The following is a 13,177-nucleotide window of genomic DNA, read 5'->3' as shown; positions in this document are numbered from 1 at the left end:
TGAATTTTGAAAACACGCCCAACAAAACATTATGACCATCATAATGTGGCTCTTCAGAGGTGCCACTTTAACAAAACCAATCTCATTTCCATGGGCAACAGATTCAAAAACACATTGTAAACATGAGATTTATTCATTTAGTGAGTGATTTCACTGGAAAATATGCTTTTAATTTCACAAACCACAACACAACCAGAGCAAACTGATGATGTACATCTTTATTTCAGATTTCTCAGTCATCCGCAAGAGGTGTCTTCAAATGGGACGATACAGAGTTGTATTACAGACCGCTCGACAAATGCAGAACACTTTTCCGAAGGATGATCAGGAGATGTTCCTTCTCTAGAACAAAGGTGGGAACGTACCACTACAGACACAGCTACAGCTGCATGGGATCTGTGCTCGTGTAACCTGGACAGCTGTATGGAAAAGTATCATCCAATCACACGCTCGGATTCGATTTCAAATCCGCCGACGTCAATTTGGTGCTGATTTTCTGGGCCATTTTCTTAGACACAAGATAAGGTCAGTGTTTAAAGTTACAGTAACACACACAGACGAGTGACTGGCTCTGTTTGAAAGACGTGTAAAGACTAGAACTAAATCAAAAACATAAATTAAAAAATAAAACTGCCTTTAGACCAGTGGAAATCATGACTTAATCTAGGATCGGGATTAATCTGAGTCTGAGAAACGGGCTCCGCAGCTGCCTTCATGTCCTCCTTTCCTTAGACGTTTAATAACATCTTCACATCACGAGCACTGACTAAACTTTAAAACTTTGTCATCTGTGTTGATTTTTTTGGACTGTTTTTCCAGATAAACATTAAACGTACAGTTTAAAGTCACTGTAACTGACACAGATGAGATGGTGGCTATTTGGGGAATATGTTTAAGCCTGAAACTGCTTTTGGGCCGGTTCCTTTTTGTATCGTCTAGTCTCTGACTACACTGCAGCACTGAAGGTGAATCTCCATCAGAGATCTTTAGTCTAGGGTTCGTCTTAATCTGGGTTTGGGAAACGGGCGTCTTCCCCCTCACAAGCAGAGACTAAACTGACAACATCCTATCAGTGGTGATTTTTCTTGCGATTTTTTAAAATCGCAAGATGATAATCACTAATCACAGACGAGAGGGTGAATGGTGAATACTCTACTGGATAGAGATTTTAGACCAAAGTTACGTTAAAACTGAGTAAAACTAGTGAATCCAAACTGGTTTTCCATGTGTTTGGAATAAACTGAAGTGCAGATGTAAAATCTCCATTTGGATTAAAGTTTTAATCCTGAGAAACCTTTTAAACTCACGTGGGGAATAGTGACATTTTCTCAAACGTAGTCAGATTACTCTGTAACACAGCAACGAAATAAAGAGGGCCCGGACTAGACGAGGACAGTCGTACAGCATCGGCTCTCATCAGTTCTGTTTGTGAGTGGATAAGAGTAACACTAAAATATAGATTTGTATTTGGCAGCATAAACACACCCTGTTTCTCAGAAAGTCGAGTTTTCCACAAGTGATTATGACTTTCTGTGGCAATAATGCGCAAAAATCACACTAAAAACAAGTCCTCACAATTATGAACGCCAGTATCTGTGTTTCTGCAGAATTTGGAAATTGAGTGCTTTTTGGTTGTGACACAAAACTGGACGACTTCGGTTAAATCAGTGTAACGACAAACTGCAGTCTGGATTTGTGCTGTTCTTCCTCTACACACACCTCACTTTATGGCTGCACGTACATAATTCAATTAAAAAAAGAAAAACCATAACCTCCAAATGCTGGTAACATGGACAGTTATCCTCCTGTGTGTGTGCTTGGCACAGTAATATAGCAAATAAAAAACACTCAGCACAGAGAAAATTGGATTTTCAGGAATAATTGCTTGTTTTCCGTAATGCTTTGGGTGAAATGTCCTACTGGATGCAGCAGTTTTGACCGTTGGCATCTTTGAAGCGCAGACGCATCTTGGGTTTGTACTTTTCAAGGTACATTAGTTGTTTGGAGTTGAAGGCTCCACGCCTCTTTCTGAAATAAAACAGGAAATTACAGGTTAGAGTTTGGACAACGCTTTAAATAAATCAATGAAAAACTTGATGCACTGTAAATTCATTCATTTTCTATAAGCACTTCATCCTTATCAGGGTTGTGGCTGAGCCAATACATCACAGGACATCATCATACACTCACCCAGTCACTCTCACACACACACACACACACACACAGTCACTCATACTCACCCAGTCACACACATTAGTGAGTCTTGGTGTTACATGTAACAATTTTGTGCATGTGTTTGTCGTCCTGTTTTCTTTCCTGGTTCTTTCTTTTTCTCTCTTTCTCTTCTTCACATTGGTCTGTCACTCTTCATGGACCTGGCAACCCTTCCAGCTCCAGCCAATCCCAACCAGCCACAACAGCTTACTGCTGCTAAAAGGGTGGGGCTTAAAGGTTCTAAGCTGCACCAGGAAGTCAGAAAGGCAGCCATCTTGGGGCTCACTTTTTTTTGGTTGGCCATTGTTTGACTCTGTCTGGTTCTGCTTAAAACTAGTTTAATGATGTCTACCTTGTGTTAGTTTTGTTTTGCCTTGGGGTCATTGATGTTGTTGTGTTTGAACCCGTGTCCTAGTCCTGTCAGGTTGTCCGTTTGTTTCTGTCTCCCTAGGAGGGTGAGAACAAGCTAGATGTGCGCGCACTCACACGGTGCACATGTAGTTTCTGTATTGTAAAGATACACCTGAGTAGAGGGCAGCCACCACCCCTTGTATTTTCTTTATTAGAATATAGTTATAGAGGATATTGACATAGCTTAGGTGTTAGTCATGTTTTGTTATTTTCTTTTCTTTGGTACTGTCCCTGTTCCTCCCTCCTGAGGGTTGTCCACCTGTCGTGTGTTTATTGTGGTATGATCTTTTGTATTAAAGTAATGTTTGTAGTCCCTGAACAACTTGGTCTCTAGCTTTTGGCTGGCTTCTCTTTTCCTCTTGCACATATTGTTACGTTACCCTTAATACTACCCCACCCTAGACCCTGAAGCCCAATAGTATAGGCGTAACACTTGGGGTGAACCCCCTAGTCCTCCATTTTGCTTATGGGTTGGGGGCCTCAATTCTTGTTGGGAAAGAGGAGTAGGGTGGTGGGGGGAGAGCTGAGATTTTTCAGGGGGTCAAGACACCCACAAATGTCAGTAAAGTACGAGAAAATACAGTTCCACCTTAACTGCTAAAACAATTATATATTTTAACGCCTGTGACTACCCCAGCATTTAAGGTGGAACTGACAGAGATATTATATGATGGTGGGAAATGTACTAAGTCAAATAACTCAATGCAGTTTAAGAAAACGTTGAGCCATTGTAAAACACAGTATTGATTCACTGTGATTAAAATACTTACTGTCGAATAAACTGAACCGCATCTTCATACATCATCCCACACTCAATTAAGGCTATGGCCACCAAGACAGGAGCTCTAGAGAAAAAATAACAGTTTAAATCAGTTCCTGTTTATATTTTAAATATATCAGAGTATTTAACAAGGTAGAGATTGATATCAGCAAAGACGCAGACCCAGTGTTTCCCCGAGTCCTGCTACTACATGTTCTACAATAATCTTAATCTTATAAACCAGAAAACACTGGCTTATTGGCTCATAATGATTACAGTTTTGTGGGATGACTTTACACGGTACTGTAAACATTACACAAGCAGAAAACAAGTTTAGAGAAACCAACAACAACCCTCAGTTCATTTCTACGTACTGTGAGGTTTCAGATAGAGACCATTACTGTGCCTAGTTCTTCTGCGCTGTGAAATGATATAGGGTGCAGTTAACATAGTTTCTGTTATCTATTTATGTGGCTAAAGCTAACACTCAATACTGCTGTGTGGCACAGACAGACGATCTATCCCCTGGCTGTAATCTGAAATAAAATCAATGCACTAGTCATGAGAGCTGCGTGCTTTGCAACAAAGCTCAATGGCCTGGGGTTTCTATTATATGCATTTCACTGTACAGTTGCATTAAAAAAAAAACCCTGCTTAAATACAAGAGTCTTATTGTTTTACAGTTACAATAAACAACCTTCTGTTCCCACTTAGAAAAGAGAAAATATAAAAGTATGATATAAGGAGGAGTAGAAGGAAGTAAACATAAGGGAAAAACACTGAAATGAGAGAACAGAGTGTGTATAAATGTGCCATCAAGGCACTGAAGAGTGTATCGTTAAATATAAAGTTACCCCTGAAATGTAGTAGTTGACTAAGAGCGGTAAAGCTTTTTTAAATGTTCTTGTGCATAGCATGAATTTTGCACAGGTGTGTGTGTGTGTGTGTGTGTGTGTCTGTTGTAGCTAATCACACAGTTGGACAGACAGTTCTTGTGTGTGTTGGTGGTCGTTCACATGTCTGACAGCCTGTGCATAAATAGATATTCCTTGGTTTTGTTGCTCTTGATCTCACGCTCCTGTACTGTCTCCCTGATGGAGTGAGAGGAGACACTGTTGTGGGAGGGTTCTCTCCTTAAATGACAGGTTAACATCTCACACAGGGTACAATTTTAATATTACACATTGTCGTTGTTCAATTGAAAACATATATCTCTGTGTTTGTGGATGTTTTGTTTACTACATCAATTGAACACAGCAGCTGTCCTTCACACTGTGAACATTTCATGACGAATGGACGAATAGAAACGCTTCAAAATTACTCTGAAAAATATCTTTTTACATTAATTCTTTTTCCTTCCCCTGTAAAGTTGGGAGATATTTTGGGAGATAAATGTTTGTAATTGGACAGTAACTAAATTATAGAGCACAAGTGGTGCTTAAACACTTGAAAATTCAATAAATTGTACTATAAAAAGGTGTGTGTTGTAATGGGTAGAGAACATGTTCCTGTACAGAGACTGGACCTAACACTGGGTTTGTACAGATTCATACAACTCAAAAGCAACCGAGGACTCCCAAACACCCCAAAACCAATAGAAAACTACTTTGGCGTAACTTACCGTCCTAGTCCCGCAACACAATGTACTGCAATGCAACAGCCCGGCTCATCTTTAAATTTACATTTCAGCAGGTTGAGCCAGTCGTCCACTATTTGGTCAGGGGGAGAACAGCCGTCGTCAAAAGGCCAGTCCTGAAAAAAAAAAAAATAGAAAACACATTTCAAAACTTTATTCCAGCATCGTTTGAAGTATGTCACTCTTCTGTGGCACTGTGCCCAAAGTCTAGCTGAAAAACCCAAAAGTACATGAAGGTTCATACATTATTTTAAATGCCTATTAAAATATATATACTTTTTCCCATTCATTCATTGTCTGTAACCCTTATCCAGTTTCTCCGGGCGACATCACTGGGCGCAAGGCAGAAACACACCCTGGAGGGGGCGCTAGTCCTTCACAGCGTGACACAAACACACTCATTCACATTTACGGACACTTTTGAGTCTCTAATCCAACTACCAACGTATGTTTTTGGAGTGTGGGAGGAAACCGGAGCACCCGGAGGAAACCCAGGCAGACACAGGGAGAACACACCACACTCCTCACAGACAGTCACCCGGAGGAAACCCACGCAGACACAGGGAGAACACACCACACTCCTCACAGACAGTCACCCGGAGGAAACCCACGCAGACACAGGGAGAACACACCACACTCCTCACAGACAGTCACCCGGAGGAAACCCACGCAGACACAGGGAGAACACACCATACTCCTCACAGATAGTCACCCGGAGGAAACCCACGCAGACACAGGGAGAACACACCACACTTCTCACTGACAGTCACCCGGAGGAAACCCACGCAGACACAGGGAGAACACACCACACTCCTCACAGACTGTCACCCGGAGGAAACCCACGCAGACACAGAGAGAACACACCACACTCCTCACAGACAGTCACCCGGAGGAAACCCACGCAGACACAGAGAGAACACACCACACTCCTCACAGATAGTCACCCGGAGGAAACCCACGCAGACACAGGGAGAACACACCACACTCCTCACAGACTGTCACCCGGAGGAAACCCACGCAGACACAGAGAGAACACACCACACTCCTCACAGACAGTCACCCGGAGGAAACCCACGCAGACACAGGGAGAACACACCACACTCCTCACAGACAGTCACCCGGAGCGGGACTCGAACCCACAACCTCCAGGTCCCTGGAGCTGTGACAGAGACAATACCTGCTGCACCACCGTGCCCATGTATATATTTACTATGTTTTATTTTCTTTGGTACTTTCACTTTAGGAACTATTAATATTAGTACTTAAAGAAAAATACTGTTTTTTTTTTAAACTATAATTGATTGCATTTAGTCATTTTACTACAACAAAATGCTATCTTTAATGCCCACATATTTCCATGGAGAATAGTTACCTAACAAATAAATATAAAATAAACACATTTCTTACAAGGACTTCAATGCCCTCTTTCTCCACCGGTGCTTTGTCGTATGTTGATTCACAAACCCTGACCAGTGTCTGCACCCCGAAAGCTTTCAGTTCCTAAAAAAAAAAAAGTAATAAAAATTAGCTATGCCTCATCGGAGCAGGTGAACAGGTCTTTGCCAGGAAGATTAGAGGGTGTGGTTTTTCTTGAAATCATGACAACATTCTTCCTGGACATAAAGAACAGCAGGATTACAGAGCTGATAAAGTCAGCACTCTGTAAACAGTGTGAATATAGTATGAAACATATACAGTGTGCTACATCATATACTGTGAACAGCTGGAGTATTAATATTACTGTAAATATTTTACCAGATTTTCAGTCTGCTTAGGAACTCTGGGGAATGTATAAATTAAACCAGGATACATCAGGACATAAGATCTGCTCCCCACTGGAGAATTAAATGGATAAACCTGCACAGGAGGTGGTTTGGTCCTGGGTGGGGGTCACGAGAAATGTTCTACAAAAAACAATACCACACTCTTGAAGCAGTGGCGAATAGAGGTGTTGTTTTATGCTACAAAGCACATTATTATTCTCCTGTGCAGACCCACCGACCCATTATCATTCCTGAGTAAAGCCACTGTCTCCACTCTTTTCACGTGGATCAATCTGTACTGGTTGCATTTTAGAAGCTGCTGGACATTACGGGAGGAGTCATCAGCGGACGGTTCTTAAATCGGGAGCTTGTATCTGATTGGCTGTAGGTGTTTCTCTTTTGCAGATTGACGGCGGGGCTCGTACAGACTGATCTACCGTAGATCTGTCTCCTCTGATTCTCCGGTGCTGTTTCTGCCGCTCAGAATCACTCTGGCTGACCACTGCTGGGGGTATTTAGGAATGATGGTCTTCCTGTGGTGTTCTCAGTGGGTGGTGCAATCTCGATAAAATGCGATGTGGTCAGGTGCTGTACTAAAGTTTATCTTAGTTTACCATAGGAAATATTAGCTTTCCTCTTATAGCCATCATTAAGAGATTAGCCTTTTTTCTGGGATTTGGGAAGTGTTTTTTTTTTTTCAATCCCAAACTGGAATCACACTGTGAAGTATATTAAGAACCCATGGTGGAGATAATCATGTTGTTATCATTCATGTAAATCTGAATCACTGTCCAATCTTAACGTAAACATTTTGTGTGGCACAAATTTAAATTAGGGCTGGTTTATATCTTACCTCAGTAAACTTGGGCAGCTGTGAGTTGGTGGGATTGTGGGTAATGAGGAACCTCATGCACTCGTAGGTGATTTCAACAGGAGCCGGACGATTCATCTTGACACACGAACGAAGGCTAAAGACTTTTGACCAAAACTAATTTTCCAAAACGTGAGATTTATAAAACTATGGAATCTGATTTTGGCCAAATCTCAAATTTTAACTTAAAAAGGAAACCACTCTCAAGACAGACTGATCTATTCTTTTAAGAAAAAATAAAACAAAAGAAAGGGGGACTATCCTTCAGGCTTTCAATTTGGATTTAACCCATTCAGTGATGGTTAGCCGACGCCCGAGAGAGGAAAGAAAAACGGCTCTTAAGCGCCTGAGTCGACTCAGACCAAATCATACACTTGAACTTTGGGCAAATGCAGCCTTTCTCCCGAAGTTCTGGATGTAAGACGGCAACTGTGGAGCGTTATCTTCATGTGGCAGGCCACCTCTCACTTGTCCACGATGACCAGGTGCTGTGCCTGGCAGAAGTCTCCACTCACACTCACAAACGCCATAAATGTGCAGCCTGTGTTTCAAAAAATATAACAAACAGGATATTACAACAGGGTCAGGGTCACAGGGACACAACCAGCAAACACAGATGAAGTCATTGCCCAGCCCCATTAACTCCACATGATATTGGATATATCCTACAGCTAACGTCAGCCCCAGTTCCAGTGTAAGAGATATTGACATCTTTGGTCGATATCCCTTTACCCTGGTCTTATTCAGTTCATACAAGTTTCCTGTTCTATGTCGACTACAATGTCTGGCTTATGATATTTTAACATCACTATATTAGGGGAGATTTATGTTTTGTTCTTTTTAATAATTTCTGCTTAATGAAATGTGTTGAGTGTACGCAAAGTGAGAGTGAGCGTAAGACTGGGGGTAGCTGTTCTAGAGAAACAAATACAGATACACACCATTTGCCATCTGCAGTAAGTTATGATAAAACAGGCTGTAAATGAAATCCAGTTACAGGCATTTTAAGCTGCTATACAAAAGTACAACATCCCTTCATTTAAACAGTAGCTTAGATGGTTTACACTTTCATTAATTTATTCATTGTCTGAGCCTACCCTTAATCACTGAGCGCAAGTTGGAAACATACCCTGTGGGGGGCGCCAGTCCTTAACAATGCGACACACACACACACACCCTACTGACACTTTTGAGTCGCCAATCCACCTACCAACGTGTGTTTTTGGACTGTGGGAGGAAGCCGGAGCACCCAGAAGAAACCCACGCAGACACAGGGAGAACACTCCTCACAGACTGTCACCCGGAGGAAACCCAGGCAGACACAGGGAGAACACACCACACTCCTCACAGACAGTCACCCGGAGGAAACCCAGACACAGGGAGAACACACCACACTCCTCACAGACAGTCACCTGGAGGAAACCCACACAGACATAGGGAGAACACACCACACTCCTCACAGACAGTCACCTGGAGGAAACCCACGCAGACACAGGGAGAACACACCACACTCCTCACAGACAGTCACCCGGAGGAAACCCACGCAGACACAGGGAGAACACACCACACTCCTCACAGACAGTCACCCGGAGGAAACCCACGCAGACACAGGGAGAACACACCACACTCCTCACAGACAGTCACCCGGAGGAAACCCACGCAGACACAGGGAGAACACACCACACACTCAAAGACAGTCACCTAGAGCAGGACTCGAGCCCACAACCTCCAGGTCCTTGGAGCTATGTAACAGCAACACCATGTGTTGCCCCACCATGCTTTGCACATCGCCTTTTATTAATCCATATACAACAATATGGATAAAACAGATTAAAGTACAATATGAAAATGTTTAGTTCGATACAGTACAGTAATATTATAGACCAGACAACACTGTGCTACTTAAGGGATTCCCATCAGCAGCATTATGGCTGTTTATGACTGCTACATTTGGTGATAAAACACATTAGCCATTAGCGCAAACTGACATTGATCGGAAGGATCAGAAGGATAATGTGCCTTAATGCTTATTTATTATTATATTCTTAATATAAAATGACAATTGTTATTTTAATACTATGCAACAGTTACCGTAAAAAGACAAAAGATCAGGAGAATCCATTTTTACTGATTCTCTTTTATTTTTAATACTTTAGACTCTTCACAGTAGCCCCCTGTTGCTTTGATGACAGCTTCACACACTCTCTCCGTTCTCTCAGTCGGCTTCATGAGGTCGTCACCTGGAACGGTTTTCAGTGAACAGCTGTGGTCTTCTGAATGCGTCTGAGATCGTAACGTGGGTTGTGCAGAGGTAGGGGCTGGTACACAGTTCTCTACAGTGAACAGCACTATTCCACAAACGACTAAAGAGATGATGTGTCCAAACTTTTGACTAGTACTGTAACTCAGACATCAGCAATATGTTCAAAATCACAACAGGTTCCGAGGTGGTTTTAGAGGCGTTCTCCTCCGCCGTAAACAAATCTGCCTCACCTAGTTTCCCTAGAACAGAGCACTTCACACCAAACCAACCCCCTCTCTTTATCACTGTTTATATCGCCACCATTTCATTACGCAGACTTAAAAACTGCCTGAACAATTACAGCCAGCTCAGACCAGAGCACGTAAACCAATCTGGGGATTACTGTGAACTCCTAGGACAACACACAGCTCAGTGGGTGGAAGAGCCTCCTCTTACTTCACTCCAAAACGTAGCCTATGTGATAAGCACAAGCTTGTTTTTGAAAATTGTTTGTACAGGAAAACACACTAGAACTGGACCCTGTACTGGGTCTGCTCTTTATATTTGTGTTGTTATTTAATTCAGATCATGTTATATTCCTGTGTAAGTAAATGAAGGTTATTATTAACAGATGAGCCACATCCTGATAAATTGTGAATAAAAGAATGTGAAATACATATTTGTCACAAATAAATCAACACTTACTCTCAGTGTGTGTAAAGAAAAGTTGAGATCTCTGCATTCTCTATCCTCACCATCCGTCTCTGTCTCTACTGGACATCTGAGCAAACAAAGCACAGTGAAATATATATTTAAATAAGGACTCACACAAATACAGTAGTATTTAGTATTCACACTGTAGACCCAAAGATTTGATGCAGAATAAAACAACTCCTCATCCACATTCTTGGGCATTTTTCAACAGTTTTGTTTTTCTTTTTCGTTATCAGTAATCGTCTCTGCTCTTCTTCGTACATTAGATTAGATGCTGGAACATTGCTGTGAGTATCTGATGGCACTATACCTTCTCGCAGCACAGAAATATCAGTGGATTATTGGTTTTAGTTAAAACTAAACACAAATCATCCCAAAATGATGGAACAGAGCTCCAGTTCAAGAACACAGTCCCATAGGGTTTTATACTCCTCCAGCTGACACCTGGCATTGGACATGGTCCTGGTTTAATATCAGCAGCTGTTTATATGAAAACTATACTTGGGAAAACGGGATTAAAAGCATCAACTTGAACAACGAACCAACATTTTGAAACAGTTCAATCTTGTACCACACATCCCTTTGTTTACAACATTTATACACGAACACACACCAGGAATAGATCCAGTTTTAGCGATAAAGGGCTGTGTGCTGTCTGACTACACACTGCTAATGGAAGAGTAAGAGCTGTTAGGGTTAATCTGCTTGTTTTTGCTGATAATGATGAAAGTAAACGAAGCAGACGGTGGTTAAGCTGTGATTAATATAAACGTTCGCGTCTAAACCTTTCAAACACAACAATAGCAGCACTAAGCGACGCGATGCTATGTTAAGCTTTAGTGAGACTCCGTCTAATTCAGTCCGATGCCGTATCGATGTATTTACCGTTACACGATGCCAATCTATCGGTGTTACGTGTTTATATTTTGTTATTTATCGTAGTGTTCATCGCATCGCTGTACTGAGAGAAACGGGAGAATAATCCGTTGATACCTAATAGCTAGCGATTAGCCGTGTTAGCCTAGCTTTAGCATTAGTTGTCTGGCTTAACAAAAAAAAAAATATATATATATATATATAATAATAAAAAATACAAGAAAATTTAAAACGTCTACGATTAAATAAAATAACAAAGCTAAAATATAATATTAAAGGTTTATCAATAAATTAAGAAATAAAAATAATATGAAATTTTTAATATCTATAAAAGAAAACAACGATAGTAATAATATCCTTAATCAGAAGAAATAAAAAAATGCGATTATTTAGTGTCTGATCTTAAAAGAAAAATAAAATAATAAAGTGAATGTAAATGAAAAAAAAATAAAATGAAAGAAAAAAACCTTTACTGTTATAACGTCATAGATATTATATTATTATTATTTTTATTATTATTATTATTATTAATAAAAAAATAATAAATGTCTTCTTTATTGCTTTTTAAAATATATACTTTTTAATTTATGTAAAAACGGGCATTTTCACTCGATCAGATTAAGGTTAAACATGAGTAAGTTAAAGAAAATAATTATTAACCGAAAAGAATACCGTCTATGATAATGTTCGTGGATGTAGTTATAAAGGGCGCTTTGTTGTCTTACTCAGAGCCGGCGGCGCTGCGCTGAAGCCCGGGACAAGAATCCGTCACTGCTGCCTAGCCTAGCCTAGCTTAGCTTAGCTTTAGCCTAGCCTTGCCGTAGCCTCTCGCGCCTCCGCTCCCTCCGTCATCCCGGTTCTGCGAGGCGCTGCACGCGAGTCTCATCGGTTACCGAGGCGCGAGCTTACGTCACAGACCCGGATTAGAGGGGATGTTCCAAACGGCGTATCTGCGTCCTGTGCACTAGTTAGGGCAGGGTGTAGGGAGTAGTGAATAGGTTAAAAGCTTGGCTAATGTGAAAATACTAGGCTTAACCCCAAGCGTGGGCTGGAGGAGTATAAACCCCCAGCAATGAGCTGTGGAGCAGTGTGTTCTCTTGACGATGAGATGGAGCAGTGTTTGTGATCCAGAACTAAACATCCAACCTCAGTACCTGTCTTTAGTGGCTGAATGCCATCAAATCTTCATAGCAATGTTCTGACATCTAATGTAGTCCAAACAGAGAAAGTGTAATAAAAAGCCCTCACAGAGGAGTAGAAGCTGCTTTTGCAGCAAAGTCTCACTTTCAAAAGAAATGCCGTATGAACTGGTCCATCACTCACACACCTCATTATAGAGAACACAATTCCACTGCTCCACAGCCCAAAGCTGGGGGCTTTACACTCCTCTGGCCTGTGCTTGGCACTGATCATGGTGATGTTAGACACATGTGCAGCTGCTCCAGAGCGTCCCATTTGAGGGAAGGGAAGCATGACACAGTCCTCCAACCTGAAGCTGATCCGATGATATGACACTTCACTGTCATTCAGCACTGTATACTAATGACTGATGAGCGTGTGAAACTGTCCACACACGTGTATGTGGCTGAGTGAGTGATATATATGTGAATGTGTGAGGGACTGGATGAATGTGTGAAATGCACATGTGAAATGCACAAGGTTCAATTCCCATTGTCTACAGGTTTGAGTG

The 13,177-nt window shown here is 41.4% G+C and overlaps 1 protein-coding gene across 4 annotated transcripts; it reads right to left on the bottom strand.

Moving 5' to 3' along the window:
* Nucleotides 1-192: 192 nt before the first annotated feature.
* On the bottom strand, nt 193-12,349 carry ptp4a2a (protein tyrosine phosphatase 4A2a). 4 transcript variants are annotated; one of them, XM_066675949.1, is made up of 7 exons: nt 12,213-12,349; nt 10,603-10,678; nt 7,638-8,196; nt 6,429-6,521; nt 5,007-5,137; nt 3,396-3,470; nt 193-2,028 (listed from the first exon to the last, which is right to left on the bottom strand). In XM_066675949.1, the coding sequence occupies exons 3-7, from the start codon at nt 7,731-7,733 to the stop codon at nt 1,917-1,919; spliced, it is 507 nt and encodes a 168-aa protein (XP_066532046.1). In that variant the 5' UTR covers nt 7,734-8,196; nt 10,603-10,678; nt 12,213-12,349; the 3' UTR covers nt 193-1,916. The 4 variants fall into 4 exon arrangements, with proteins under 4 accessions (XP_066532046.1, XP_066532049.1, XP_066532048.1 ...); XM_066675952.1 differs by lacking the exon at nt 12,213-12,349 and adding an exon at nt 12,160-12,178; XM_066675951.1 differs by lacking the exon at nt 12,213-12,349 and adding an exon at nt 11,497-11,598.
* Nucleotides 12,350-13,177: the final 828 nt, after the last annotated feature.

This window comes from Hoplias malabaricus, chromosome 1, assembly GCF_029633855.1.
Source record: "Hoplias malabaricus isolate fHopMal1 chromosome 1, fHopMal1.hap1, whole genome shotgun sequence".
Lineage (NCBI taxonomy): Eukaryota > Metazoa > Chordata > Actinopteri > Characiformes > Erythrinidae > Hoplias > Hoplias malabaricus.
The sequence above is the reverse complement of the archived record's forward strand: the minus strand, read 5'-3'. Positions and strand labels throughout refer to the sequence as shown.

Coding starts and splice junctions, on each gene's coding strand:
- ptp4a2a (XM_066675949.1), bottom strand. CDS start 7,733: ATGAATCGTCCGGCTCCTGTTGAAATCACCTACGAGTGCATGAGGTTC. Junction 6,522..7,637: donor AGCTGCCCAAGTTTACTGAG/GTAAGATATAAA, acceptor TTTTTTTTTTAG/GAACTGAAAGCTTTCGGGGT. Junction 3,471..5,006: donor TGTGTTGCGGGACTAGGACG/GTAAGTTACGCC, acceptor TTTTTTCTCTAG/AGCTCCTGTCTTGGTGGCCA.